The sequence below is a fragment of the Orycteropus afer genome, unplaced genomic scaffold (genome assembly GCF_000298275.1).
Source record: "Orycteropus afer afer isolate SDZICR_OR568_19922 unplaced genomic scaffold, OryAfe1.0 scaffold00003, whole genome shotgun sequence".
Lineage (NCBI taxonomy): Eukaryota > Metazoa > Chordata > Mammalia > Tubulidentata > Orycteropodidae > Orycteropus > Orycteropus afer.
The window spans coordinates 24170470-24195635 of record NW_006921590.1 but is presented as its reverse complement, the minus strand read 5'-3'; the positions used below and the strand labels follow the sequence as shown (position 1 = coordinate 24195635).

The 25166-nt window shown below is 38.4% G+C and overlaps 1 protein-coding gene across 1 annotated transcript in view; it reads right to left on the bottom strand.

The window, feature by feature from the left end:
• The window catches only part of LOC103194057 (collagen alpha-4(VI) chain-like), a 169974-nt gene that overhangs the window by 112089 nt on the left and 32719 nt on the right, over nucleotides 1-25166 (bottom strand). The window contains exons 8-16 of the mRNA XM_042780329.1: nucleotides 23390-23712; nucleotides 22097-22175; nucleotides 21181-21326; nucleotides 20936-21028; nucleotides 19169-19222; nucleotides 10123-10194; nucleotides 9014-9040; nucleotides 7366-7410; nucleotides 3737-3790 (exon numbers count right to left, since the gene is read on the bottom strand). Of these exons, the coding sequence (XP_042636263.1) occupies nucleotides 3737-3790; nucleotides 7366-7410; nucleotides 9014-9040; nucleotides 10123-10194; nucleotides 19169-19222; nucleotides 20936-21028; nucleotides 21181-21326; nucleotides 22097-22175; nucleotides 23390-23712 (893 nt within the window). The remainder of the gene's footprint in view (nucleotides 1-3736; nucleotides 3791-7365; nucleotides 7411-9013; nucleotides 9041-10122; nucleotides 10195-19168; nucleotides 19223-20935; nucleotides 21029-21180; nucleotides 21327-22096; nucleotides 22176-23389; nucleotides 23713-25166) is intronic.

Here is a 25166-nt window from a genome sequence, read left to right as displayed (position 1 = left end):
CTGACAGCATTGTACTTCAGGACACATCTTGAAACATCCTTTGTGATGATGAATGCCACACCATTCCTTTTCAAACTGTCGTTCCCGGCATAGTAGATCATATGGTTGTCTCATTCAAAATGGCCAAAACCAGTCCATTTCAGCTCACTAATGCTGAGGATATCAATCTTTATGCATTCCATTTCATTTTGACAACTTCCAATTTTCCTAGATTTATACTTTGTACATTCCATGTTCCAATGATTAATGGATGTCTTCAGCTCTTTCTCTTCAATTTGAGTGGTGCCACATCAGCAAATGGAGGTCTCAGAAGCTTTACCTTATCCATAGGAGTAAGGCTGGATTTACTCAGATGATGCAGCTCTTTCCCAGTCCTATTTCCAGAACCTTCTAACCTAACCGGGCTATTCATAAAATTGCACGGTAATGTATCAAACAGTGTTTCTTTGCTATTCATAAGGTTTTCCCTGACCAATTATTTGAGAAGTGGACAGCCTCTTCCTTCTTCCTAGTCTATCTTAATCTGTAAGCTGGGATGATACCTGTGCACCATATGCATCCCACTGGGTTAGAAACACCAGTGGCTCAGCCTCAAAACTCACATCAACATGTCACCATGGTAGGACAAACCGACAGACAAGTTTGCCTCTCTGTTGGAAACCTCTCGTATCACCCTTACCTGGGTCCCTGCGGCTGACTCCTCCTCTGTCCAGATTCCTAGGCCTTTTAATCCCCTTTATCCCACTCTCCCACCCTGCTGCTTTGGGCGTGCGTGAGTTCCTCTCTTCACCTGGATCCCTGCAACTGACTGCTCCTCTGTCTAAGTTCCTGGCTTTTAATCCCCTTTTTCCTGCTCTCCCACACTGCTGCTTTGGGCGTGCCTGAGTTCCTCTCCCCACTTGGATCCCTGCGGCTGACTGCTCCTCTGTCCGAGTTCCTGGCTTTTTTATCCCCTTTCTCCTACTCTCCTGCCCTGCTGCTTTGGGCGTGCCTGAGTTCCCTCTTCTCACTTGGATCCCTGCGGCTGAAAAAAGAAGCTAGGTAATTCTAAATTCAGATTCTGCTGCTTAATTTACTTGTTGCCATCAAGTCAATTTTGACTCATGGCGACCCCACGTGTTACAGAGTAAAACTGCTCCATAGGGTTTTCTTGGCTGTCATCTTTATGCAAGCAGATCTCTAGGCCTTTCTTCTGCAGTACCGCTGGGTAGGTTTGAACTGTCAACCTTTTTGTTAGTAGTCAAGCACAAATGTTTTGCATCACCCAGGCACCTTCTTAATTTACAAATTCCTTTAGTTTTGCCAAGACTCAATTTTCTCATTTGTGAGACAGCTATACCTGTCTCATAGGACTGCTGTGAGGATAAAATGCAATAGCAAATTAAAAGCCTTTAACACAGAATCTGGCATGTGGTACCTATAATGATTGCCCCTTCTATTTCTAACCCAGAAACTTGGCTTCCAGAGTAATCATCCAAACCTGTATCTTTGAATATGAGTCTCTCTCACCTAAAAATCTTCAATAGCCCCTAATTACTCAGTAGAAAAACAAAAACAAATTCCTAAAGATGGCCTTCAATTGATTCCCACTTGCCTATCCAGACTTCCCTCTTACTCTTTATATTTTGTATTTCTTCCTTCTACTCCTGCTGAATTGGAATCCTTCTCTCTTGAAACCTACCTTAAATTCTTCTAATTTTAAGCCTTTCCTTGTGCTTTCTCTTTAGACTGGAATGCCCTAAGTCTATATCCTCATTCCTCTGAGTAAAAATGTATTGATTTCCCGTGTTCTCAGAAATACTTGAATCCTCTCCATCCTTCAGGACCCTGTTCAAATGCCATGAGGGCATAGTATAGATGGTTGTTCCCTTGCTTCTTCCTGTCTCTCTCATCACTTGGTTAACTTATTCATCCTTTATATTTCAACCCCATCTTCACTTCCTGCATGGAGTCTTCCTGACTGCACAGGTGATCAGATCTCCCTGTCATTTACCTCTGCTGCATACATCTATCTCAGTGGGAATCTTACATCTATTTACATAATCATTTCATTAAGTCTGGTTCTCCCTATAGAGGCCAGTTCTGGGATACACAGTCCATGACCATTTTGTTCCCCATTCTAGAATATTGCCTAGTTTATAATAGATGCTAAAGTAATGTTTGATGACTGACCAGGTGAAGAAGAACCAGTCTATTCATTGTAGTTTCCAAGTCACCGTCTCTCCACTGACTCTTTATTTGTGCCATACTTACAGGTTTGTATCCTATACCATCTAGTATTATAGTTTTCCCTGTACAAATCCTCTCCTGCATCAGATAAGCTCTTTTTTGGTCATAACCTACTGCCACTGAGTTGATGCTGACTCATAATAACCCCCACTGGGTTTCCAAGGCTGTATATCTTTACAGAAGTCAATTGTCTCTTCTTTCTCTCACAGAGTGGGTGGTGGCTTTGAACTATAGCCATGTCTTACTTATCTTTGAACTCTTTTTTTGTGCCCTACAGGTAAGATGCACTCAACAGATGTTTATTGTACTTAACTAAATTCAACTAAAATTGAAGGTTTCCCATCTTGAGGAAGTGTGGTGTCCTCCATTCTCCAAAATCTGACCCACAAACTGCAGGTTAGAAATAACCTCAATAATGAGTCATGTCTTCTCACTCTTTCTGTTTCTCTTATCAGGAAATCAGTTAACACCACTAATCATGCATCCTTGGAGTGAAATGCAACTCTTATTCCACAAGAGGTATGAAGAAGTATAAGTAAAAAAAAAAAAAAAAATTCACCTTCTAGGAGAAAAAAAGGAAGACTCTCAACTAGATGGATTGACACAGTAGCTGCAATGATGGGCTCAAAACATAGCAATAATTGTGAGGATCGTTCAGGACCAGGAAGTATTTTGTTCTATTGTACACAGTATCACTATGAGTCAGAAACAACTTGATGGCACTTAACATTGACAACATATCTAATCCAATAAATCAGCAGAAGCTCATTGTAGTATTTTATTGAGAAAGATTCTTCAGTCATTCTTGGATCTAATAGGAAAGAAGATTGTAATCAGTTAGTAGAATAAAGGCAGTGGCATGGACATAGGAAGGAGAAGTTGCAGTATATATGCCAGGTATATGCCTTCCTTTATATAGAAACATAATTACTAGCATGAGGCAATGTGCAATTGCTGTCAAGCAAAGAGCACAAGTAATGTAAGTTATGAAGATATAAAGAAGGAAGAAAGCGCTGCAGACTGACATAAGTAGAAAAAAAGGACCTGGACACTGAAGAAAAGGGGATATTCAAATAATCCCCAAGGATGGAGGTAGGGTAACGGCATTCCAGGATGGAGTACCTGTCATGAGCAAAAACACAGAGATGGGTGTGCAACTGGGGAAGATACTTCTTGACTGAGATTATTGAAGGATGTGGTTGAAAGGGCTTTGGATGTGATACTAAATCACTGACAACAGAGAGTCGAGGAAAGTTCGTAAATGGGGAGTGACATGATTACTGTTATACCACGCAAAAGGTTAAGTGACTTGATTTGTATTACTCATCTCACTATCAGCAGCATCAGACCTTAAGTAAAGTTTCCAAATAATCATCTAATATTTATTGTCCTTATAACTTTCAGTCGAGCACTAACTCACTAGATGATTCTTTCCCACACTTTCAAAATAAATGGTCAATGTCACTTTATACAGTAGAAATGAGAGAAGAAGAGTACTATATTTTACCCGATTTCCTCTGCTTCCTTTTTCTCCAGATGACCCTGGGACTCCACGTTCACCCTGTAAGAGGAGAAAGGGAAAATAAATACACATAGATTCTTTGCTATATTAGTCATGCCAGAAACCTTTTTTGAGTAGTTTCACATTGTAACTAAGAGTAGAAAGTTTCTTAGCTACTCTATTACTGACCATATAACAGAATAGAACAGTCCTCCCACTGAAAAAAAATAATTTGAAATTGAGATAACAAATAAAAACATATTTTACATATACTAATAAGATAACAAGGAAAAGAAAAATCCTTAAAGTCCAGAATAAAGAGAAAGTAAGAATCCCAAGAGCAGTGGCTATTGGCTGTCCTAAGGACTTCTGATTATTGTGTATCTGTAGTATGGAAAACTTCAACATGATAATTTTTTTAAAGTGGTCCTGGGAAGCAGTACCACCAGACACATGAAGAAGCAAATAACCCCAACTCAGGCCTCAATGATTTCTCACAAATAAATTCAATAAAAATTAAGTTTAAATCAAAAGTCACCATACACATAAGGAAGACCCATGAGGAAGAGCAACAGAAACAACAGATAATACAATCAGAATGGCAATGATTACAGATATTGGAATTATCATAGACAGAGTATAAAATAAATGCATTTGATATATTTAAATAAATTATGAGTAAAAAACAAGCAACTAGAAAAAAGACCCAGCAGATTTGAAAAATGAAAAATCAAGTAGAACTTATTGGATTGAAAAATATAATAGTTGAAATTAAAAATTCAACTGAATTAGTGAACTAAAATTGAAGGAATTACACCCACTAATTACTTATTGACATGGCTATGTTCTAAACACCATACCATTGTGCAAAAGTCAGCATCATGCAAAAATGGAAGAAGACTACATCAGATTACAAAATGGAAGATGACTACATCATCACGTAACTGCCAAATCACATCATCACATAGCTACCAAACCACTGAGAATCATGGTCCAGCCAAATTGGCACATAAACATAACCATCACAGGCAACTTCACTCTCATTTCACACCTCGATGTTTGTCACTGACAAATGTATGTTGTTAATGTGTAAATAGCTGGATAGTAGATTTTTTACTATTGTCTAACTGTGAAGTGTCAGATAATAGGATTGTTGATCACTGAAGAGTAGGTGTATTCAGAATGCAGAAAAGAAAGGCAAATAAACAGGTAGTATGATTAACAATGATGACAAAAAAAAAATGAAACAAAGAGTAGCTGCTGAGGCTGCTTATATACAAACAAACACTTAGTTAGGATATGGTTCCTTTGGAGATTTAGGGTAATGGTTTGATGAGACATACAGTTAATTGCTTAATAATATGTCTAGTGCTTCTATCCCACCTCCTAGTTCATTGCATAGTGCCTAAGATCTTAATGCAAGCAGCCATCCTAGGCATGACAGCTGTTCTCTATTTGCCTGGAGCCATAGAGGAAGAGGAATAATCAGGAATAGGAGAAGGATGTGGAATACATAGCTAATTGCCTCCACAAATGTCTCCTTTGCCATGAAACCAGAAGAACTTGATAACTGAACATTTTGATCAAAGATTCCATGAAAGTATTCTGATCAAAGGGGGGAAATGCAGAACAGAATTTCAAATTCTCGTGGACTTCACACTTTCTGGAGCCAAGGGGGATGGTTGAAACCCTGAAACTACTACCTTAAGATTATCTTTAAACTTTAAACCAAAAACATCCCCTGAAATCTTCTTAAAACCAAACAGTAGTTAAGCTGAACTGTTAAAAAAAAGAGAGAGTCTTCCTTGAGCATTACGCTCTTTTAAGAAGTATCTATGTGGGCTCAAAGTGACAACAGCAACTCTAAAGATTAGATAGACACCTTACAGGGCAGTGAATGTATGTTAGTGGGAGAGGTACAACTCAGAAAAGGAGGGTGAGAATGGTTGCACGACTCAAAGAGAGTAATTGATGTCACTGAGCTGTACGCACAGAAATGCCGAATTGGTGAATGTTGTTGCTATGTATATTCTCAACAACAACAATAAAATAAAATTTTTTATAAAGAGACATAGAGAGTAGAATAAAAAAGCATAATAAATTTCTACTCAGTGGTCCATAGTTAATAGAGAAAGTGGGAAGACTAAAAAAAATTAAAAATTATCATCTTTAAGGATTTCCAAAAACGTATGGATGACACAAATACTCAAATTCAAAGCTCCAACAAGTTCCAAGTACATTAAATTTAAAAAAAAAAAAAAACACAAATCTGGATACATCATCTTGAAACTACAGGAAAGTGAAAACAAAGGGAAAATTTTAAGTTGCCTGAACTTTTTTTAGATTTCTTACAAAGGAAAAACAATTATTTTGACAGATGACTTATTAGCCGTAATACTGAAAGCTAGAAAACAATAGAATTCAGAAGACCATGAAATTACATTTTCAATGTGCTGAGAGAAAATAACTATTAACACTGAATTGTTCTCCCAATGAGTTATCTTTCAAGAAACAGTGTAAAATTTTTCAGAAAATCAAAAATCAAAGGAGGGTATGATGAGCTGGCATTTCCTAAAGGAAATTCTGAAAGCTGTACCTTAGAGACAAGAATCATGATCCCACTGCCATCTAGATGCAACAATGGGTCTCTCCTCGTCCAGAGCAAAGAAGAATGAAGAAAACCAAACTTCATGGAAACAATTAGTCCTAGTGACTGGTACACCATTCAGTCTGCAGCCTATATGACTATGAGACCAGAAGAACTAGATGGTGCCCGGCTACCACTATCATCCACTTGAAAGGGGATCTATGTAGGAGATCCTTGATAGAGAGGTAGAACAATGTGGAACAAAACCCAAAATCATTTGGAGGAAAAAAAAAGGGGGGGGAGGGGACCAGTTTTGCTGGTCCGATAGAGCCTGGTGGAACCACTGAGACTATGACCCCTAGCTGCTCTTCAGATCTGAAATTGAACCCACACCTGTGGTTTCCAGCCAAACAAAAAACAGGCATATGAGTTGAACATTTACCTCAAGTAGGTACACTCCTTGAAGAGAACAATCTTGGGAGAAAGAAGGGCTGCTTATGCACAGGGAGACAACTCAGGGGGCAGGCATGCACGGAGGGATGGACACTGGAAAGAGGTAACTATGGGGAGGAAGTGGGAGGGGAGCTGTTGCATTGTGGTAAACTGTGGTCAATGTCATGAGACAAAGTATATGTGAACCACTGTATGGAAAGTAAATTTGCTCTGTAAACCTTCACTCAAATCACAATTAAAAAAAAAAAAAAAAGAACCATGATCCCAAAGGAAGGCATCAGAGATACTAGAAAATGTGAGGGTAGATCCAGACAAGTATTGGCTATACAAAACAATATCAATGTCTAATTGATAGAATTTAACAATTTTTTTAAAGGATGGAAACAAAATACTAGACAATAATATATACTATGGGATGGAAAGTGTTAGGACTGAGTTTCTAGAATCCTTGTGTTTTTACAATAAGGGCAAAGACATAAATTAACTTTAGACATTGTTGCATATTCTCATTAAACTTTCTGGACTAATCATGAAAAGTATAAATAGAGAGTATTTACCAGTGGGGGAAGGGAGAAGAATGAGAAGCTTTCTTTACCTGTTCTCCATTCAAGCCGTCAATACCGTCCTCACCAGGGACACCCTGTGAGCAAAGGAAGATCAGAATGTTAAAGATAAGAAGAACGGGTGCACATGGTTATTTCTTTGATGTTACTTTCGTTGGTAATATTTTTTTTCAGTTGACAAAAAATACAGACTTCCTGAAACAGCACTGGAGTTACTTTCTTTCTGAATTAGTCATTAGAATTACATACTGCTTTTCCTGACAGTTTCAGATGCTAAAAAAAAAAAAAAAAAGATAAGAAAACATCCCAAATTTTGGATAGTAAGATTTCCTTTTAAACTTTTGCACTGAGAACAAACAATCTTTCACAAGACTGAACGAAACATTTCTCACTGGCTAACTGCATGCTAAATGCGGTCCTTCTGTCACCGGTTTTTTCTCTAATTTAAAAATACTGCCAAAGTCTCTGAATTAATCTTTGCAATGGGAACTTGGAAGATCACAGATAAAGGAGAAATTAAAAATGTGTGTGCATGTGCATGCATTTTGAGAGACTCATAATAATAATACTTTTAAAACATCTCCTTAAGAAAATAACGGAAAAAATGAGGCAAACTAAATAAGAGTAAAATTAGGCAGCTGCACAGTGACAGCTCATCAAATATTCCATCACTTTCAAGTTATGAGCTTTCGTTTCTCCAACTACCTCAAAATAATAATTAATCCATTCATTATAAAATGTCTTTTGAAGAATAAATCCAGAGTTTTGAAAGCAGAATAAAGTTCATTTTGCATGTATAGAATAGCTGATTTATTCCTACTGTTCACACAGGAAAGTCAATTTTCAATCTTTTTTTTCCAACTAAAGTTCAGCTGAGTTAGTATACGAAAATAAGCATACCAGACCCTTGAACTAGACACACTTGACACACATCATGGAAGATGAATCAGTGATACCAAATAATATGAGTAAGGAAGCTCCATGAGTCTTTCTATGTCTTGTTCATCACTTTATAATCACTCCCTAGAATAACGTGGGAACCTAATAAATATTTGTTGAATGAATAAATGGATACACTCTAGTTCTGAATCGAAATGCAAAGTAATTCCTTTGTATACCAGCTCCATTCCCAACAGCTCTATCCTAGAATCCCTTTTGCATTTGACATTCACTTGACCAGACCCTCCCTACAATCCTCTGAATTCTGTACCAATTCCTTCAGATCATCATGTGGTAAATATGGTGGCTCAGTTAGTATAAAAACCAAGATTTGAGGATACTAATACATATCACTTGCCTAAACCTGAAATACATATCTTATACATAGTCTTTGTTGTTGTTGCTGTTACATGCCATCGAGTTGGACCCGACTCATAGTGACCCCTCCTTGGGTTTCCAAGGCAGTATCACTACAGAATTAGGTTGCCCAACCTTCCTTTCGAGGAGTGGCTGGTGGGTTTGAACCACCAGCCTTCTGGTTAGCAATCAAGTGCCTTAGGCACTACGCTACCAGAGCTCCCTACTTAGTCATTAGTATGGTGGTTTGGGCTAAAATGATTTCATCTTACATTTTTCTAAAAATTGTGACTCACTTAAGCAAAGGAAAACCAATTGGAATAATTACTGTGTTTCACAAAGAAACTGCTATCCAGTTTAAGAAGAGTAAAGGAAGTCACATACCTTCTCTCCTGAAAATCCTTTTGCTCCCTAAAGTGAAAATGAAATCAAAAGAAAGGAGCATGATATTTTTAACACTTTATTTCATTTAGGATACCATACATTTTTAATTTCCAGAGAATACAATTTTTAGATCAAAATGAAGATGTCTTCTCTAGTGGATGTCACAGGACTGATTACTACCATCACTCCCTTTGATTGTGACTTCAAAAAAAATTCCACTTTTGCAACTCCTCTTCTAAGAGGAGTCCCTGATCATCAGGGAACACTAGTGATCTGCCACCAATTGCTATAACAAGCATATTTTTTCAAATAAAAATATGAATATACTGGCTAACAAACATGAAAGAGCTTCTAGGAACAACAGGATAGATGAATGGAAATATAACTTGCTAGCATATACAGGATATGGTCATTGTGGTCAGGAAAACTTATTTTAGGACACTAAGGTTATAAAAAAGTTTCCATGGCCTTATTTAAAAGATTCTCCCTTCTTGGAAGACTGAGGAATATTTAGCGCAAGTACTCATAAAATGTGTCCTACCTATATCTACATTGCTTTAGTCTTTTAAATTTCAGTGCTCTCAAGTCCAACTTCCAACCACCAGCACTTACTACTCTTCTCTTAGTGTTTTCTCTGGAACCAGAGCCTGCTGTAGCCACATGCAGAAGAGGCCAGAAGTGCTGGGGAATTAATGTTCCCACAAGCAGCCCTCAACTGATGCCTGATAAGAGTTGATGTATAAACACCCCAGGTCCTTTGCCCTTCAAGTGGGATCACGTTAAAGTACATGGTCAGCAATGGCTCCCAGAGTTTCCCTGCAAGATTAAGTTCCATCTACCACCAGTGGTAATCTGGTTTATAACTTTTTTAGGCCACTTTCCCTCCCTATCTTATTTCTCCACTCCTCTACTAATGTTTTCTTGATAACCTCCCAGTAAATTACTTGATCTTACTCCTTTTCTCAGGCTCTATTTCTGGGAAATATTTACAAAGACAAGTTAAGGAGGAGCTAAGACTCCATAACTATGTTGAAGAATTAGGATTTTCTTCAAACTCAAAACTAAAAGTGAGATAGGGAATGAATTCCACAGCTCAAGGTCACACTCACCTTAGGTCCCCTCAGACCAGGGCATCCTTCCTCCCCTCGGAGTCCAGGAAGACCTTGGGGGCCTCTTTTTCCCTGTTCAATAAAGATACATAAAAGGACAGTCAAGCAACTGTCTCTATCACTACCCAGGCAATTCAAACCAGTAATAATGACAATCAGAATGATTAAAATATGGCACAGTCCTTCTACATCCTTAAAGATCTGATCAGATCACCTGCAAGGCAACCAGATTATGCACTCTTTAGCTGCCCACATTAACAACCCAAAATAATACAAACTCAAATTATTGATCTTCCCACACACAGCCCAATTCAGTCAAGCTACATGGACAAACCTTCAGAGTTCAAATGAAAGCAAAAACTATGTCAAATTTCCTTCAGATAGCTGAAACTTAATGGAGAGTTCCTTATGGAGCCACAAAAAATAAAGCATACTTAACACTTTTCTCTTCTAGGTTAACCTCCAGCCTTCTCCTTAGCAGTCAAATGCCTTAGGCACTACACCACCAGAACTCCCCCCGCTACTTTTTTTATTTTTTTTAGGTGAAATCCTACCCATTCCTGAAACATAGATCATATTATCCTCTCTTCTGAGAAAAATTTTTGGTTGACCCCATCCAATTGTCCCTTCAGTTGGCATGTTGTTGTTGTTAGGTGCCATCAAGTCAGCTCCAAGTCACAGCAACCCTATGTACAATAGAACAAAACACTACCCTGTCCTGTGCCTTCTCACAATCCTTGCTATACATGAGTCCATTGTTGAAACTACTGTGTCAATCCATCTCGTTGAGGGTTTCCCCCTTCTTCACTGACCCTCCACCTTACCAAGCATGATACACTTCTCCAGGGAATGGTCCCTTCTGACCACATGACCAAAATAGGTAAGATGAAGTCTGGCCATTCTCACTTCCAAGGAGAATTCCAGCTGCACTTCATCCAGGACAGATTTGTTCATTCTTCTGGCTGTTGTTGTTATGTGCCATTGAGTCAGACCTGACTCATAGAGACCCCTCGTTGGGTTTCTGAGGCAGTATCACTACAGAAGTAGATTGCCCAACCTTCCTTCTGAGGAGTGGCTGGTGGGTTTGAACTGCCAGCCTTCTGGTTAGCAGTCAAGTGCCTTAGACACTACACTACCAGATGGTATTTTCAGTATTCTTCACCAACACCACAATTCAAAGAAACCAACTCTTCTTCGGTCTTCTTTATTCATTGTCCAGCTTTCACATGCATATGAGGCAATTGAAAATACCATGGCTTGGATCAGGCACACCTTAGTCTTCAAAGTGACATCTTTGCTCTTTAACAATTTAAAGAGGTCACAGCAAATTTTCCCCATGCAAAATGACGTCCAATTTCTTGACTGCTGCTTCCATGGGTGTTGACTGTGGATCCGAGTAAAATTAAATCCCTGACATCAATCTTTTCTCCATTTATCATGATGCTGCTTATTGGTGCAGTTATGAGGATTTTCATTTTCTTTATGTTGAGCTGTAATCCATACTGTAGACTTTGATCTTCATCAGTAAGTGGTTTAAGTCATCTTCACCTTCAGCAAACAAGGTTGTGTCCTCTGCTTATTGCTGGTTGTTAGTGGTTCTTCCTCCAACCCTGATGCCGTATTCTTCTTTGTATAGTCCACCTTCTCACATTATTTGCTCAGCATACAGATTGAGCAAGTACAGTGAAAGGATACAACCCTGACATATGCCTTCCTGATTTTAAGCCTTGTAGTATTCCCTTGTTCTATTTGAACAACTGCCTCTTAGACTATGTTCAGGTTCCTCATGAGAGCAATTAAGTGCTCTGAAATTCCCATTCTTTGGAATATTATCCATAATTTGTTATGATCCACACAGTCAAATGTCTTTGCATAGTCAATAAAACACAAGTAAATATCTTTCTAGTATTCTTTGCTTTCAGCTAAGATCCATCTGACATCAGCAATGATATCCCTCATTCTATGTCCCCTTCTGAATCCAGCTTGAATTTCTGGAAGTTCCAGGTCAATATACTGCTACAACTGTTTTTAAATTATCTTCAGCTAGATTTTACACGTGTGATATCAGTGACATTGTTAGATAATTTCCACATTCTGTTGGATCACCTTTCTTTGGAATGGCCACAAATATGGATCTCTTCCTGTCAGTTGGCCAGGTACTGTCTTGCAAATTTCTTGGCATAAACAAGTAAGTGCCACCAGCACTGCATTTGTTTGTTGAAACACCTCAATCAGTATTCCATCGATTCCTGAAGCTTGTTTTTTTACCAATTCCTTCAGTGCAGCTTTGACTTCTTCCTTTAATACCATTAGTTCTTGATCATATGGTATCTTCTGAAATAGTTAGATATTAACCAATTCTTTTTGGTATAGTGATTCTGTATATTCCTTCCATCTTCTTATGATGCTTCCAGCATCATTCAATATTTTGCTCATAGAATCCTTCAATATTGTAATTTGAGGCTTGAATTTTTTCTTTAGTTCTTTCAGTTTGAGAAATGCCGAGCATGTTCTTCCCTTTTGGTTTTCTAACTCCAGCTCTTTGCATATTTCATTATAATACTTTACTTTGTCTTTGAAATCTTCTGTTCAGCTCTTTCATTTCATTATTTCTTCCATTTGCTTTAGCTACTCTCCTCATGAATAAGTTTCAGAGTCTCTTCTGACATCCATGTTGGTCTTTTTTTCCTTTCCTGTCTTTTTAATGACCTTTTATGATGCTCTTGATGTCATCCCACAAGTTGTCTGGTTTTTCAGTCATTGGTGTTCAATGTATCAAATCCATTCTATGCCACCAGAGCTCCCATTCTTCAGATGGCCTCTAAGTTCAGATGGAATATAATCAAGGTCATATTTTGGCTCTCATGACTTTGTTTTCATTGTCTTCAGTTTCAACTTGACCTTGCATATGAGCAGTTGATGGTCTGTTCCACAGTCAGCTCCAGGCCCTTTTTTGGGTAAAGATATTGAGCTTCTCCATTGCCTTCTTCCACAAATGTAGTTGATCTCATCTCTGTGTATTCCATCTGGCAAGGTCCATATGTATAGCCACCACTTACGCTGTTGAAGAAAGGTATTTGCAATGAATAAGTCATTGGAATTGCAAAATTCTATCGTGTGGTCTCCGACATCATTCCTATCATATCAACAAGGCCATATTTTCCAACTACTGGTGATTCTTCTTTGTTTCCAACTTTCACATTCCAGTCACCAATAATTAGCATTACATCTTGATGGCATATTTGTTCAATTGCAGATTGCAGAAGTTGGTAAAAATCTTCAGTGTCTTCATCTTTGGCTTTAGTAGTTGGTGCACAAATTTGAATAATAGTAATATTAACTGGTCTTCCTTGTAGGTATATGGATATTATCCTATCCCTGACAGCACGGTACTTAAAGATAGATCTTGAGATGTTCTTTTTGACAATGAATGTAATGCCATTCCTCTTTAATTTGTCATTCCCAGCATAGTAGATAATATGATTGTCTAATTCAAAATGGCCAATACCAGTCCATTTCAGCTCACTAATGCCTAGGATATGGATCTTTATGCATTCCATTTCATTTTTTACAACTTCCAATTTTTCTAGATTCATACTTTGTACATTCCATGTTCCATTATTAATGTATGTTTCCAGCTATTTCTTCCCATTTTGAGTCATGCCCTGTAAATGAAGGTCTTGTAAGCTTTACTCCATCCACGTCATTAAGGTCAACTCTATTTTGAGGAGGCAGCTCTTCCCTAGTTGTATTTTGAGTGACTTCTAACATGTGGCGCTCATCTTCCAGCACTATATTGGACAATGTTTTACAGCTATTCATCAAGTATTCCAGTAATATATCAGACAATGTGTCACTACTATTCATAAAGTTTTCAGTGACCAATTCTTTCAGAAATGGATGGCCCCATTCTTCTTCCCAGACTATCTTGTCTGGAAGCTACACTGAAACCTGCCCACTTTGGGTGATCCTTCTGGTATTTGAAATACTGGTGGCATAGCCTCCTGCCTCACAGCAACATGCAAGCCACCACAGTATGACAATCTGACAGACAAGTGGTAGGGTTTGTTGGTAGTATTTGGGAATACCACTGTGTCAATACTTAGCACATCATATCATAGTGGGCTAGTTTTGGTTTTTCTTTTTCACCCTAACAGAATCTCCTGCTATATTGTGAGCATTCTGAAGGCAAGGACAATGTCTCATCTATTTACTTTTTGGTCTCCATCCTCAAGCATAGTCTTATTGTTATGGCAGCCTGCAAAACTAATAGAAGCTTCATCTGCACACAGGAGACATCCAATCAGGATTTTAAGAATGAACTAATGCTCATACTTTTTGATCTTGATATGGGATAAGGAAGGAAATGAGAAATGTGGCTTTTGCCAAATCAATTAAATATTCATTATAAAGTACCACACATCCCAGATTTCATCAAAAGAGGGTCTGTAAATGTAACATCTAACTCCAGCTTAGTGAGGCTGTATACCTGGCCCACCTAAGCTGCCCAGAATAGCAAAAGGGCACATGGTAGAGTGAGAAGCACTGTGGATTAAGAATCAAAGGACATGGCTCAAGTCCTAACTCTACCTGAAACTTGTTTTGTGAGCTTGAATCACATTCTTCCATTTATAAAATGTGGATATAGATAATATTGATTTCAACCATCTCATAGGATTGTTGTGTTGAACACATGAGATAATGTATTGAAAGCAATTCGCTAATCATATGGTTGAGCAAACAAAGTGTTTTATACTAAAACAACAATAGATAATGTGAAAAGCACAGGTTCTGGCATAAGATAGACACGGGTTTGGGCACATATCCAACCCTCCCTATGTGAGCTTTGTCGTTGTGTGCCATCAAATTGATTCTGACTTGTAATGACCCTATGTGACAGAATAGAATTGTCTCATAGGGTTTCCTAGGTTGTAATCTTTATGGGAGCAAAACACCAGGACTTTTTACCCATAGAGCCACTGGGTGGGTTCAAACTTCTGACCTTTCAGTCAGCAGCCAAGTGCCTAAACATTGAGCTACAAGGGTCCTTATGTGACCTTGTTGTTGTTGTTGTTGTTATGTGCCGTCAAGCCAGCCCTGACTCATAGCGACCCCTCCTTGGGTTTCCGAGGCAGTATCACTACAGAAGTAGGACTGCCCAACTTTACTTCTGAGGACCTTAGCAAGTCTAAAATGAAAATATTAACACATACCATAGGTGTGTGATGAGGATTAAATGTGATAATGTACACAAAATCCTAATGCAGGCCCTGACACACAATAGACGGTTTTTAAAATGTCTGTTTTCAGTAGAGAGGCATATGGGGTGAACATTTACATCAGGTAGATATACTCCTTAGAGTGATCAATCACGGGAGAAGAGAAGGGCAGTGTTTGCACAGGGAGATAGCTCAGGGGGCAAGAATGCATAGGAAGGAAGGACACAGAAAAGAGGTAACTACAGGGAAGAAGTGGGAAGAGAGGTGTTACACTGTGGGGAATTCGAGTCAATGCCATGAAACAAAATGTGTATGAACTGCTGTATGGAAAATGAATTTGCTCTGTAAACTCTCACCCAAGTCACAATAAAAATGTTGTTGTTGTTGTTATGTGCCATCGAGTCGGCCCCGACTCATAGCGACCCCTCCTTGGGTTTCCGAGGCAGTATCACTCAGGAAGTAGGATTGCCCAACCTTCCTTCCGAGGAGTGGCTGGTGGGTTTGAACCGCCAGCCTTCTGATTAGCAGTCAAGTGCTTTAGCCACTATGCTACCAGAGCTCCTACAATAAAAATATTAAAATAAATAAATAAAATATGTTTTTTCCCGTTCTTCATGATCAATATGTGTTTTTAGGTTACATGTTTTTCCCGTTCTTCATGATCAATATGTGTTTTTAGGTTCAATGTTTGGTGTTTACGCTTTGTATGGATTGAATTGTGTCCCCAATTCAATAGAAGATATGTTAAAGTCCTAATGCCTCGAACCTGTGAACAAGAGCTTGTTACAAAATAGGGTCTTTGATGTTATCAGTTAACATGACGTTATACCAGAGTAGGGTGGCTCTTAATTCCATCTGAATGCTGTTCTTACAAAAGAGAACAGACACAGAGAGATGGAGGAAGGGCACCACTTGATTGCAGCTGCAAGCCAAGGAATACCTGTAGCCACCAGAAGTTAGGAGGAAGCCATGGAATAGATTTTCCTTGGAAGCCTCAGAATAAATTAGTAGATGCCATCATTTCAGACTCTCAGCCTCCAGAACTAAGAGACATTAAATTTCTGTTGTTTAATGGCACCCACTTACCTACTTTGTGTAGTTTGTTACACAGCTTAGGAAATGAATACAATCTTCCTCTACAGAATTTAATCCTAAAAAAATATAGATACTGTACTATCTTGCATTATATACAGTGTTACCAATCCTGAGTAATTGCTGTTTTGTTTATTAGAAGAGTTAGTATTTCAAAACAGATGCTCCCAATTAAGCATGGACACTAAGGAGAAATTCTTATGATTTAATTTTTAACAAACTTAAAAAAAAAAAAAAAAAACCACTCTTGTGACTTCTGAAGTTTCAGTAGTATGTATATGTACATACTTAAATAGATAATATTTTCCCAAAATTATCCCTCAGAAAAAAGCAAATAGGCTTGAGTTTTTATCCTTATTTATCCTGTCTGTCTGAAATTAGAGTCAAGGATCCTAATGGATTGGATGGGCCTTAAGTTATTCTCTTAAATTTGGCCAGGCTCACTGAACCTCTGGCCATCCTATATCAAACAGAGAAGAGGGAAATGACACTTAAGAGACATTTAAAAAATATCACAAAAATAGGAAGAAACTTTTTCACTAGTCCTAAACAAAATGGTGAAAATACATAATTCACATTCCTGAATTTATTTATAACATCTAAGGCTATGTTTGAGTGCAGTTGTGCTTCAGTGAAAGAATTCTCCCACACCAGGGGGGAGACTTGTGTTCAATTCCCAGCCAATGTCCTTCATGTGCAGCCACCAATCATCTGTCAGTGGAGGCTTATGTGTTGCTCTGACGCTGAACAGGATTCAGGAGAACTTCCAGACCAAGCAGACTAGGAAGAAAAGTCTGGCAATCTACTTCTGAAAACCTTCTGGATCATAATGGTCTGATCTTGTTGGGCATGGAATTGCCATACAGGAGGCCACTGGACAGCAGCTAACAACAACAACAAGGCTATGCTTAAACCAAAAAAAAAAACCTCACTGCCATTGAGTCGCTTCTGACTCATAGCAACCCCCATTGGGTTTCCGAGGCTGTGAATCTTTACTGAAGTAGATTGTGCCATCTTCCTTCCACAGAGTGGCTGCTGGGTTTGAACCACTGATTTCTAATTAACGGACAAATACCTTATCCACTATGCCACCAGAGTTCCTTGGGCTATGGTTATTGAGGCAAAATAAAGAGAAAAGGAGCATAAACATAATAAAAGAAATGGACCAGCTAACGTGGATTTCAACAGTTTTATTTTTCTCTAATTAGGACTTATTTTCCAAATTTAGACAACCTAGATGTTCAGAATAATAAAACAATATGCTACTCCAAGTAAAGCAATAAGAATATTAATGCTTATATATCAGCATTTCTCAAAGTTTGATCCAACTTATGATGGGATTCACAGGATTAAAACTATTTTTCCAATAACACTTAAGTGTTACTTTCTTTTTTCACTCTTGCTCTCTCACAGTTAGTTGTTCAGGAAAGTTTTCCAGAGGCCACATAGTGTATGATGTCACAACAGAGTGCACACAAAAGCAGATCTAAGGTTCCAGCTGTCTCCTACTAAGCTAAACATCCGAGAAACGTGAAAATATGAAAGCAATGCCACTCTTCTCACTATTTTTTCCCCCTTTGGAAAATATAGCTATTTTTGACTTAAAAATATGTCATTTATGGTAATGTATAAGGCGTCTATTTTGTTATTTTTAAATAAAATAATAGGTAAATTTTTCTCAGTTTCAATTACTCATATGGTAAATATTAATAATTATGATCCCCATAAACAAAAGTTCATTGAAGTCTTCAATAATCTTTAAAGAATGTAAAGGTATCTTTAGTCCACAAAGTTTGAGACCTAGTAGTATATACAAATCAACTTTAAAATAGACACCTGTGGCAAAGGAGTTTACCATAATTCAAAATTAACTGAAAACATACTTTGGGGTTTTCACATCCTTCTGATATTTATATTATATGATAAAGATGGGCCCTACTATGCTCTAGTCCCATAGCTCTAATTCCTTGTATATATATACATTTTTTTCCCATAGTTAATCACATGATAGATAACTTTTCCTTGTCCAGCACATTCCAATGGATTTTATGCAAACCACTGGTGGGTATCTACAACACCATTATCTTCTTGGTACTCAGGAAGCCATCTCAGTAATCCAGTTGTAAGAATGAACTTGGATCTTCTTCGATTCATTTTGTTAAGCCACTTAGAAACACGAGTACTTTATAAATAAAGCCCACTGCTATTGAATCCATTTTGACTCATGGTGAACCCACGTGTTACAGAGTAGAACTGAGCTTTGAAAGTTTTTCTTGGCTGTAATTTTTACAAAGCAGGTCCCCAGGCCTTTCTTCCATGGTGCTGCTGGGTGGTTCAAATTGCCAACTTTCGGGGTAGCAGCCAAGTGCAAACTATTTGCACCACGCAGTAACTTACATTATTAATAGTAACAAGTTATTTTGCAACTTAGCTCACAATTAATAGCTAATCTTCACACACATTACACAAAGATTACATTTTTAGTTATCTCAACTCACTGATTAAAAATCAAAACGACCATACTTCATCATAAACACATTTTAGAGGCTGTATCTTTAAAAAAAAATCCACCTGATATTTGTTTTAATAAATGATTATTTAATATAGATGTTTTAAACCCATTTTAGATTGTAAAGATGAGAAAAACTTTCATGACTTAAGTGCAAGTAAGGTTTGCCAATATTTGACCCTTTACCATAGTCCTTCAAAGAAAAAAATTAAGATTCACTACTTACAGGTACACCTTCTTCACCAGGATGGCCCGGTAATCCATCAGGACCCCTTTCTCCCTAGGAAAAAGAGAAATTGAAATAAATAAGCTAGACTCTAAATTCTTCATTTCTCAATTTGATGTGAAGCAAATATTGTCAACAATAGATACCCTTTGCCTCCTGAACTGACATTGTATTGAGAGTCTACTAGGTGTTTTAATAGACCTCCCAGCACAATGCTAGGTGTTCAGGCTGCAGAAATATTCTTGGCCTTGTTAAAATGGAAACTTGCAGACTTCTTGGGCTTCATAGTCAACCTATTCATTTTTTCCCAAAATATCTTCGTAAATCATTTTTTTAGCTCGTCACCTTCTTTATTCCACAAACAGCAGTATAATTCAATTTTTTTATTGTTTTAAACTATAGATAACACATTTGCCAATTCAACATTTTTCACATCTACAATTCAGTGAGATCAATTACACTGATCATGTTGTGAAAGCATCACCAATATCCTTTGCCAAAGTTTCTATATCTATAACAAAAACTCAGTGTTTCCTAAATAATAATTGCAGGAGGGAACTATTATAAATCACGCTATTTTGAAAATTCAAACTAAGATTGGTTTCCAGCTAAAAATTCAAAGAAAACTTCTTACTCTTGAAGAAGATTTTTTACCTTGTTGTAAAGAACATCAGTAAGCAATGAGGTTACCAGCCATATCACTTGTGAGAAATGGATGCTTATTTCTGTATAACTCAGCTATTTAGTTTTTTTTTTTTTTTTTCCCCTTCACTTTCTCTAACATCCTAAACAGAAAAACTCATTTCTTCTAAAGGAAGTCTGGCTTGCCATTTTATAGAGAAATTTTTTTTTTTCAGTCTAAACACTAAGACTTGGGTGCCATATTCTATTTGTGATCAACAAAGCTGTGAAAGTCAACACAAGCAGTACAACTCACCACTGGATTCCAACAGCTGAAAGAGAAGAGAAGCAAAAAATGGGAAAGTGCCTCTTTGAGGCACTGTCCCTGAATTGCAAAGAAATTATATCAAATGGTTTCCAAGTTTAATTTTCTAATTCACCAATCTGATATTAAAGAACAACATGGGGATGGCGGACAGGGAGTCTAGTGTAACTAATGTCACTTGGGAAAGAGTGTTAGGTGAGAAGGGAAGAAGTATTTACTACTGTAATGATAGCAAATGTGAGACAAGTGAAAATTCTGTAGTCAAGGGAAAATTTGTGTGTCATGACAGAATTGGGAAAAGTATTTGTCAAATATGAGTAGGCAGCATAATATCAGAGGAAAGAATGAGAGACTTGGAGTCAAGTAGACCTAGGGGCTTAAATTCCAATTTGCCCCTTCATAACTGCAATTTAGGGAAAATGACATTTCCCCCTCTGAACCTCAACTGCACCCCTGTAAAATAACATCTACTTCAAAGGTTTATTTAGGAAGGTAAAATTAGGGGGAAAAGAACTCAAAACCCATTGCCATCAAGTCTATTCCAATTCATAGCGACAATGTGAGACAGAGTAGAGCTGCCCCATAGGCTTTCCAATGTTGTAATCTTTATGGAAGCTGACTGCCTCTTTCTCCCACAGAGCGACTGATGGGATTGAACCACCAACTTTTTGGTTAGCAGCTGAGCACTTAACTACTGCACCACAAGGGCTCCTTTAAAATTAGAAAAAGATTGTTAAACACATCACACAGGGCCTGGTATCAAGTAGGTACCAAAGTGTCACCTCTCTCCCTCTCCACATTCCCGCCCAACAAATTCCCACCTTGCTCCCAGGACTCCCACCATCTCCTTTGTCTCCTTCTTCTCCAAAACATTGCCTGTACATACTGCAGCATGTTCTTTCTACAATTGTGTCCTGAAAAACAGAATCCATATCACACGTGATCTTTTTCATCTGTGTTAGCCTACATTGTATTATACATGAAAGAGAAAGAAGGCTTTCTAGGTTTCAACATTTATTATAATTAATAAGACCTCGTGAAAAACAGTGTTCAAAAATACACTTACAAGTTGCTTCAGTAAGAGCTTTGGGAGGGATCGCAGTGTGATGCTCAGAGGTTGCTTATATCCAAATCCTCTGCCAAATTCCAGCTCCTGGAGCTCTTCTAATTTCTGGACACCTTCCAAGGCAACGATTAGGAGTCCAGAGAGCCCTTGGAAATATCAACAGATGGGTGATTTTCTTATGTGTCATTTGAATGCTCTGTCTTTGTCTTAGCCCCAGGTAGTTATCAACCATCCCATCATTTCATACCCTTTACTTGTTTTGTCTCAAAACTGCATTTTTATTAAAATCAAAAACAGCTCATGGCATGCATGCTTTAAGAACTGTTCTGACTTAGGTAAAGGGAAAGGCAATATACAATAAGGGGCAATATACAATACAGTGTTAACCATTTGCACCCCCCAGGGACTTCTCAAAAACCAAACTCACTGCCAGCTAATTGATTCGGACTCATAGTTACTCCCATTGGGTTTCTGAGGTGGTAAATCTTTAAGGAAGTAGATTGCCCCATCTTCTTTATGCAGAGTGGCTGCGTGGGTTTGAACCTCCAGCCTTCTGGTTAGCAGTCAAATGCCTTAGGCACTATGCCACCAGAGCTCCTAGGCAGCCTTAACAAACAAGCAGCACTACTTCCCATGAAAGTGCTTTGACAGTGCAGATGCCTGGCTGGTAACTGGAAAGTCTTGTGTCAGAGAGACCCTGGTCATGTCAGGGATAGGTGAGGTATCTCTCAGCCCTGAATACCCCTTGACTCATACAAAGAGGGAAACTGGGCATCAGCCTCCTAGGCACTGAGCTCCAACCATCTGAGTCAGCATACAGGACACTTAATGGAGCCCAGTGCCATCTGGAAATCTGAAAGTGTATTTCAGCTCCAATGAGAGGAACAGCCCTCACGGGGCAAAACAGTACACTTACCTGCAGTGCGGAGGAGCCTGGATTTTTCCTTAAGTCTCTCTAAATCATCATCCAGTCCATCTGTAAACACTAAAAGGACCTGTTTTTTTTGGGGGGTGGGGTGGGGAGTGAGGTGAGAAATAACAGAGAAGGATGCTATAAGTTGTACATTTCTTAAAAATGCAAAGGTGGACCTCTCTGGTTGTATCTAGTCTTCCACCCTGTTCCTTGTCATGTACTCATATATATGTTATGTTGTTAACCATTCACTTTTGCGTCTCTCCCTCAAGGAAAAAAAAAAAAAAAAAGGATTTGAACCAGCTTAACCTGTTCATCTTCCAGAAATTGTCTTACAATGCCCATCTTTATCAAAGCAAAAGCATCAAAATGTTGACAGGGGTTATTGAAAGATTGAGAGTGTATGTCTGTGCATATACATGTATGTGAGTGTGTATGTGTAGAGAGAGAGATGTGCGGGGAAGTTATTGTTATTTTCTGTTATATGTTTTTAATGTTTTGTCTATAATTAAAATGTGTTACTTTTACTCACAGAAAACTTTAATTCAAACAGTGAATTATATTAGTCTATGGAAGGAAACTTTCTTTGTTGGTTACCAGAGGTAGGAGGGGAGGGGGGGAACACTGAAAAAAAAAATGCATTGACCCATGTCACTTTAGTTTTGTGAATTTCACTGTACATAAATTATATTTGAATAAAATGTATTTTTTAAAAACAGTGAATTATATTAGTCAAGAAATAAAGTTCATTGGGTGAATGATTGAAGGAAAAACTAAATACAACTTGTAAAGTTTGAGGGTATCATTTCCTAACAAATGTCACATGCAGCTTTTTCATCTCTTTCATATTTTGGGGTATAAACTTAAGGGGCAGGAGGGAAGGAAGAAGGGCTTGAGAGATGGGATACACTGAGTCATTAGCTGTCAGGAGCCTTACTCTAGAGGACAGTGAGTGCCTATAGGAGCTAAGAAGTTTTCAGACATCTCCTAAGTTGTCTTTGGGGTGAATTTATGCCATGGGAGAATCTGGATCACTAAACTGTGGACAACGTGAGGTCAGGGATTTTATCCTCTTCTCCCTTTTGGCATCAATCACCACAGAGCTTCTAGGGCTTAATCAGTAGCTGTTGACTGAGTGAAAACATACCTCTTGTTGGTTCTTATTAGATAAGATTATGGTTTTCCTTGATGTAGGATTTCCAGTAAAGAACAGTTTTGTTGTCCCTCAGCCACAAAAGCCTTATCCTTCCTACCCTGCGTGATGACTTCTTAGTATGGGCTCTCATCATTTATTACCTTCACGTTAGCAGAAGTCAGGACAGTAACTTCTCCCAAGGAATGCAAAAAATCCACATCCATACGATTGTTCTTGGCAGCCAAGAACACCTGGGTGATCTTGTCACTGGAATTCTCAAAGTGTGAGTCAAAGATAATCTGCCCATATGGGCCAGAAACCAAGTAACGGAATCTCGTGTGGACCTGACCAGGAACACTACAGCTGATGTTGGAAAGGAAGGCCAACTGTTGCATTAGTTCTGGCAGTAAGTCTTGAAGAGTCTGCTGAACTCGCCTTTTGGAAGTTGAGATATCAATTCCTATGGACACCTCCATGTTGCATTCTTTGAAGGTGGAGAAGGAGAAAATTAAATTAGTCATCTACAAATGCATGACTAAGCCAAGAAGAGACATATCAAACCAATCCTGAAGGAAGAACTGCCAGTCAGCCCACAGAAGAATGAGCTAAATAATGGTTGTTGTTTAAGTTTTGGGGTGGTTTGTTACATAGCAAAATCTAACTAGTATAATACATATTGTTTCATACCTCTGTGCCTTTAAAGATCCTGGTACAATGTAGATGTTCATTAAATGTTTGATTAATGAATGCAGAAGGGTGTATAGATGAGTCGAGTCTCTTCTGTACTATTTCCTTCTCCCCTGAAAGTTTTTTTTGTTTGTTTGTTTGTTTCCTTCCTCATTCTTTGTTCCCTCATGCATAGACTACATTTCAGGGGTGGGAGAGCATATAAAAAAAAAAACAAGACATAACTGACAAACACCCTCAATTTCTGTTCCCTCTGCCTGAAGGTTTTTAAGCCCTCCTGGGAAGGTTGTACCTATAATTTGAAGGTCCATTGATCTTTCAGGCTATACCCACACAAACCAAACTCACTGCCATCAATCACTATGAGATTCCAACTCATAGTGACCCCGATAGGGTTTCCAAAGTTGTAAATCTTTACAAAAGTAGATTGCCTTGTCTTCTTTCTATGGAGCAGCTTGTGGGCTTAAACCACCGACCTTCTGGTTAACAACCAGATGCCTTACCCACTATGCCACCAGAGCTCCTATATCCAGACCAACATTCAAGCCACCACAGTATGACAAACTGACAGACAAGTGATGGTAATACTCACACATTCATAGGTAAACAATATCATCCACAAAATTCCACTGAGGATGTGAAGGTTAATGGTCACAGACACTTCTCACTCAGAACCTGGATAAATGACTAAAAATGTAACTTATCCATCATAAAAAAAAAAAAAAAAGGTGATTCTAACTCCTGGAAACCCTATGTGTTTCAGAATAGAACTGTGTTCCACTGGTAGCTGGAAACTTACAGAAATCCTTTCTTCCATGGCACTGCTGGGTAGATTTGAACTTCCAATCTTATGGTTAGTTGTTGTTGTTGTTGTTAGGTGCCATCGAGTCATTTTCTACTCATAGCAACCCCATGCACAGCAGAACGAAACACTGCCCAATCCCACGCCAGCTCCACGATCCCTGCTATACTTGAGCCCATCATCGCAGCCACCATGTCAATCCATCTTGTTGAAGGCCTCCCCCTCTTTCATCAACCCTACACCTTACCAAGAATGACATCCTTCTCCAGGGAATGGTCCCTTCTGACAACATGACCAAAATAGGTGAGACAAAGTCTGGCCATTCTCGATTCCAAGGAGAATTTCGGGTGCACTTCCTCCAGGACAGATCTGTTAGTTCTTTTAACAGTCCATGGTACTTTCAGCATTCTTCACCAGCACCAAAACTCAAAAGTATCGACTCTTTTTTG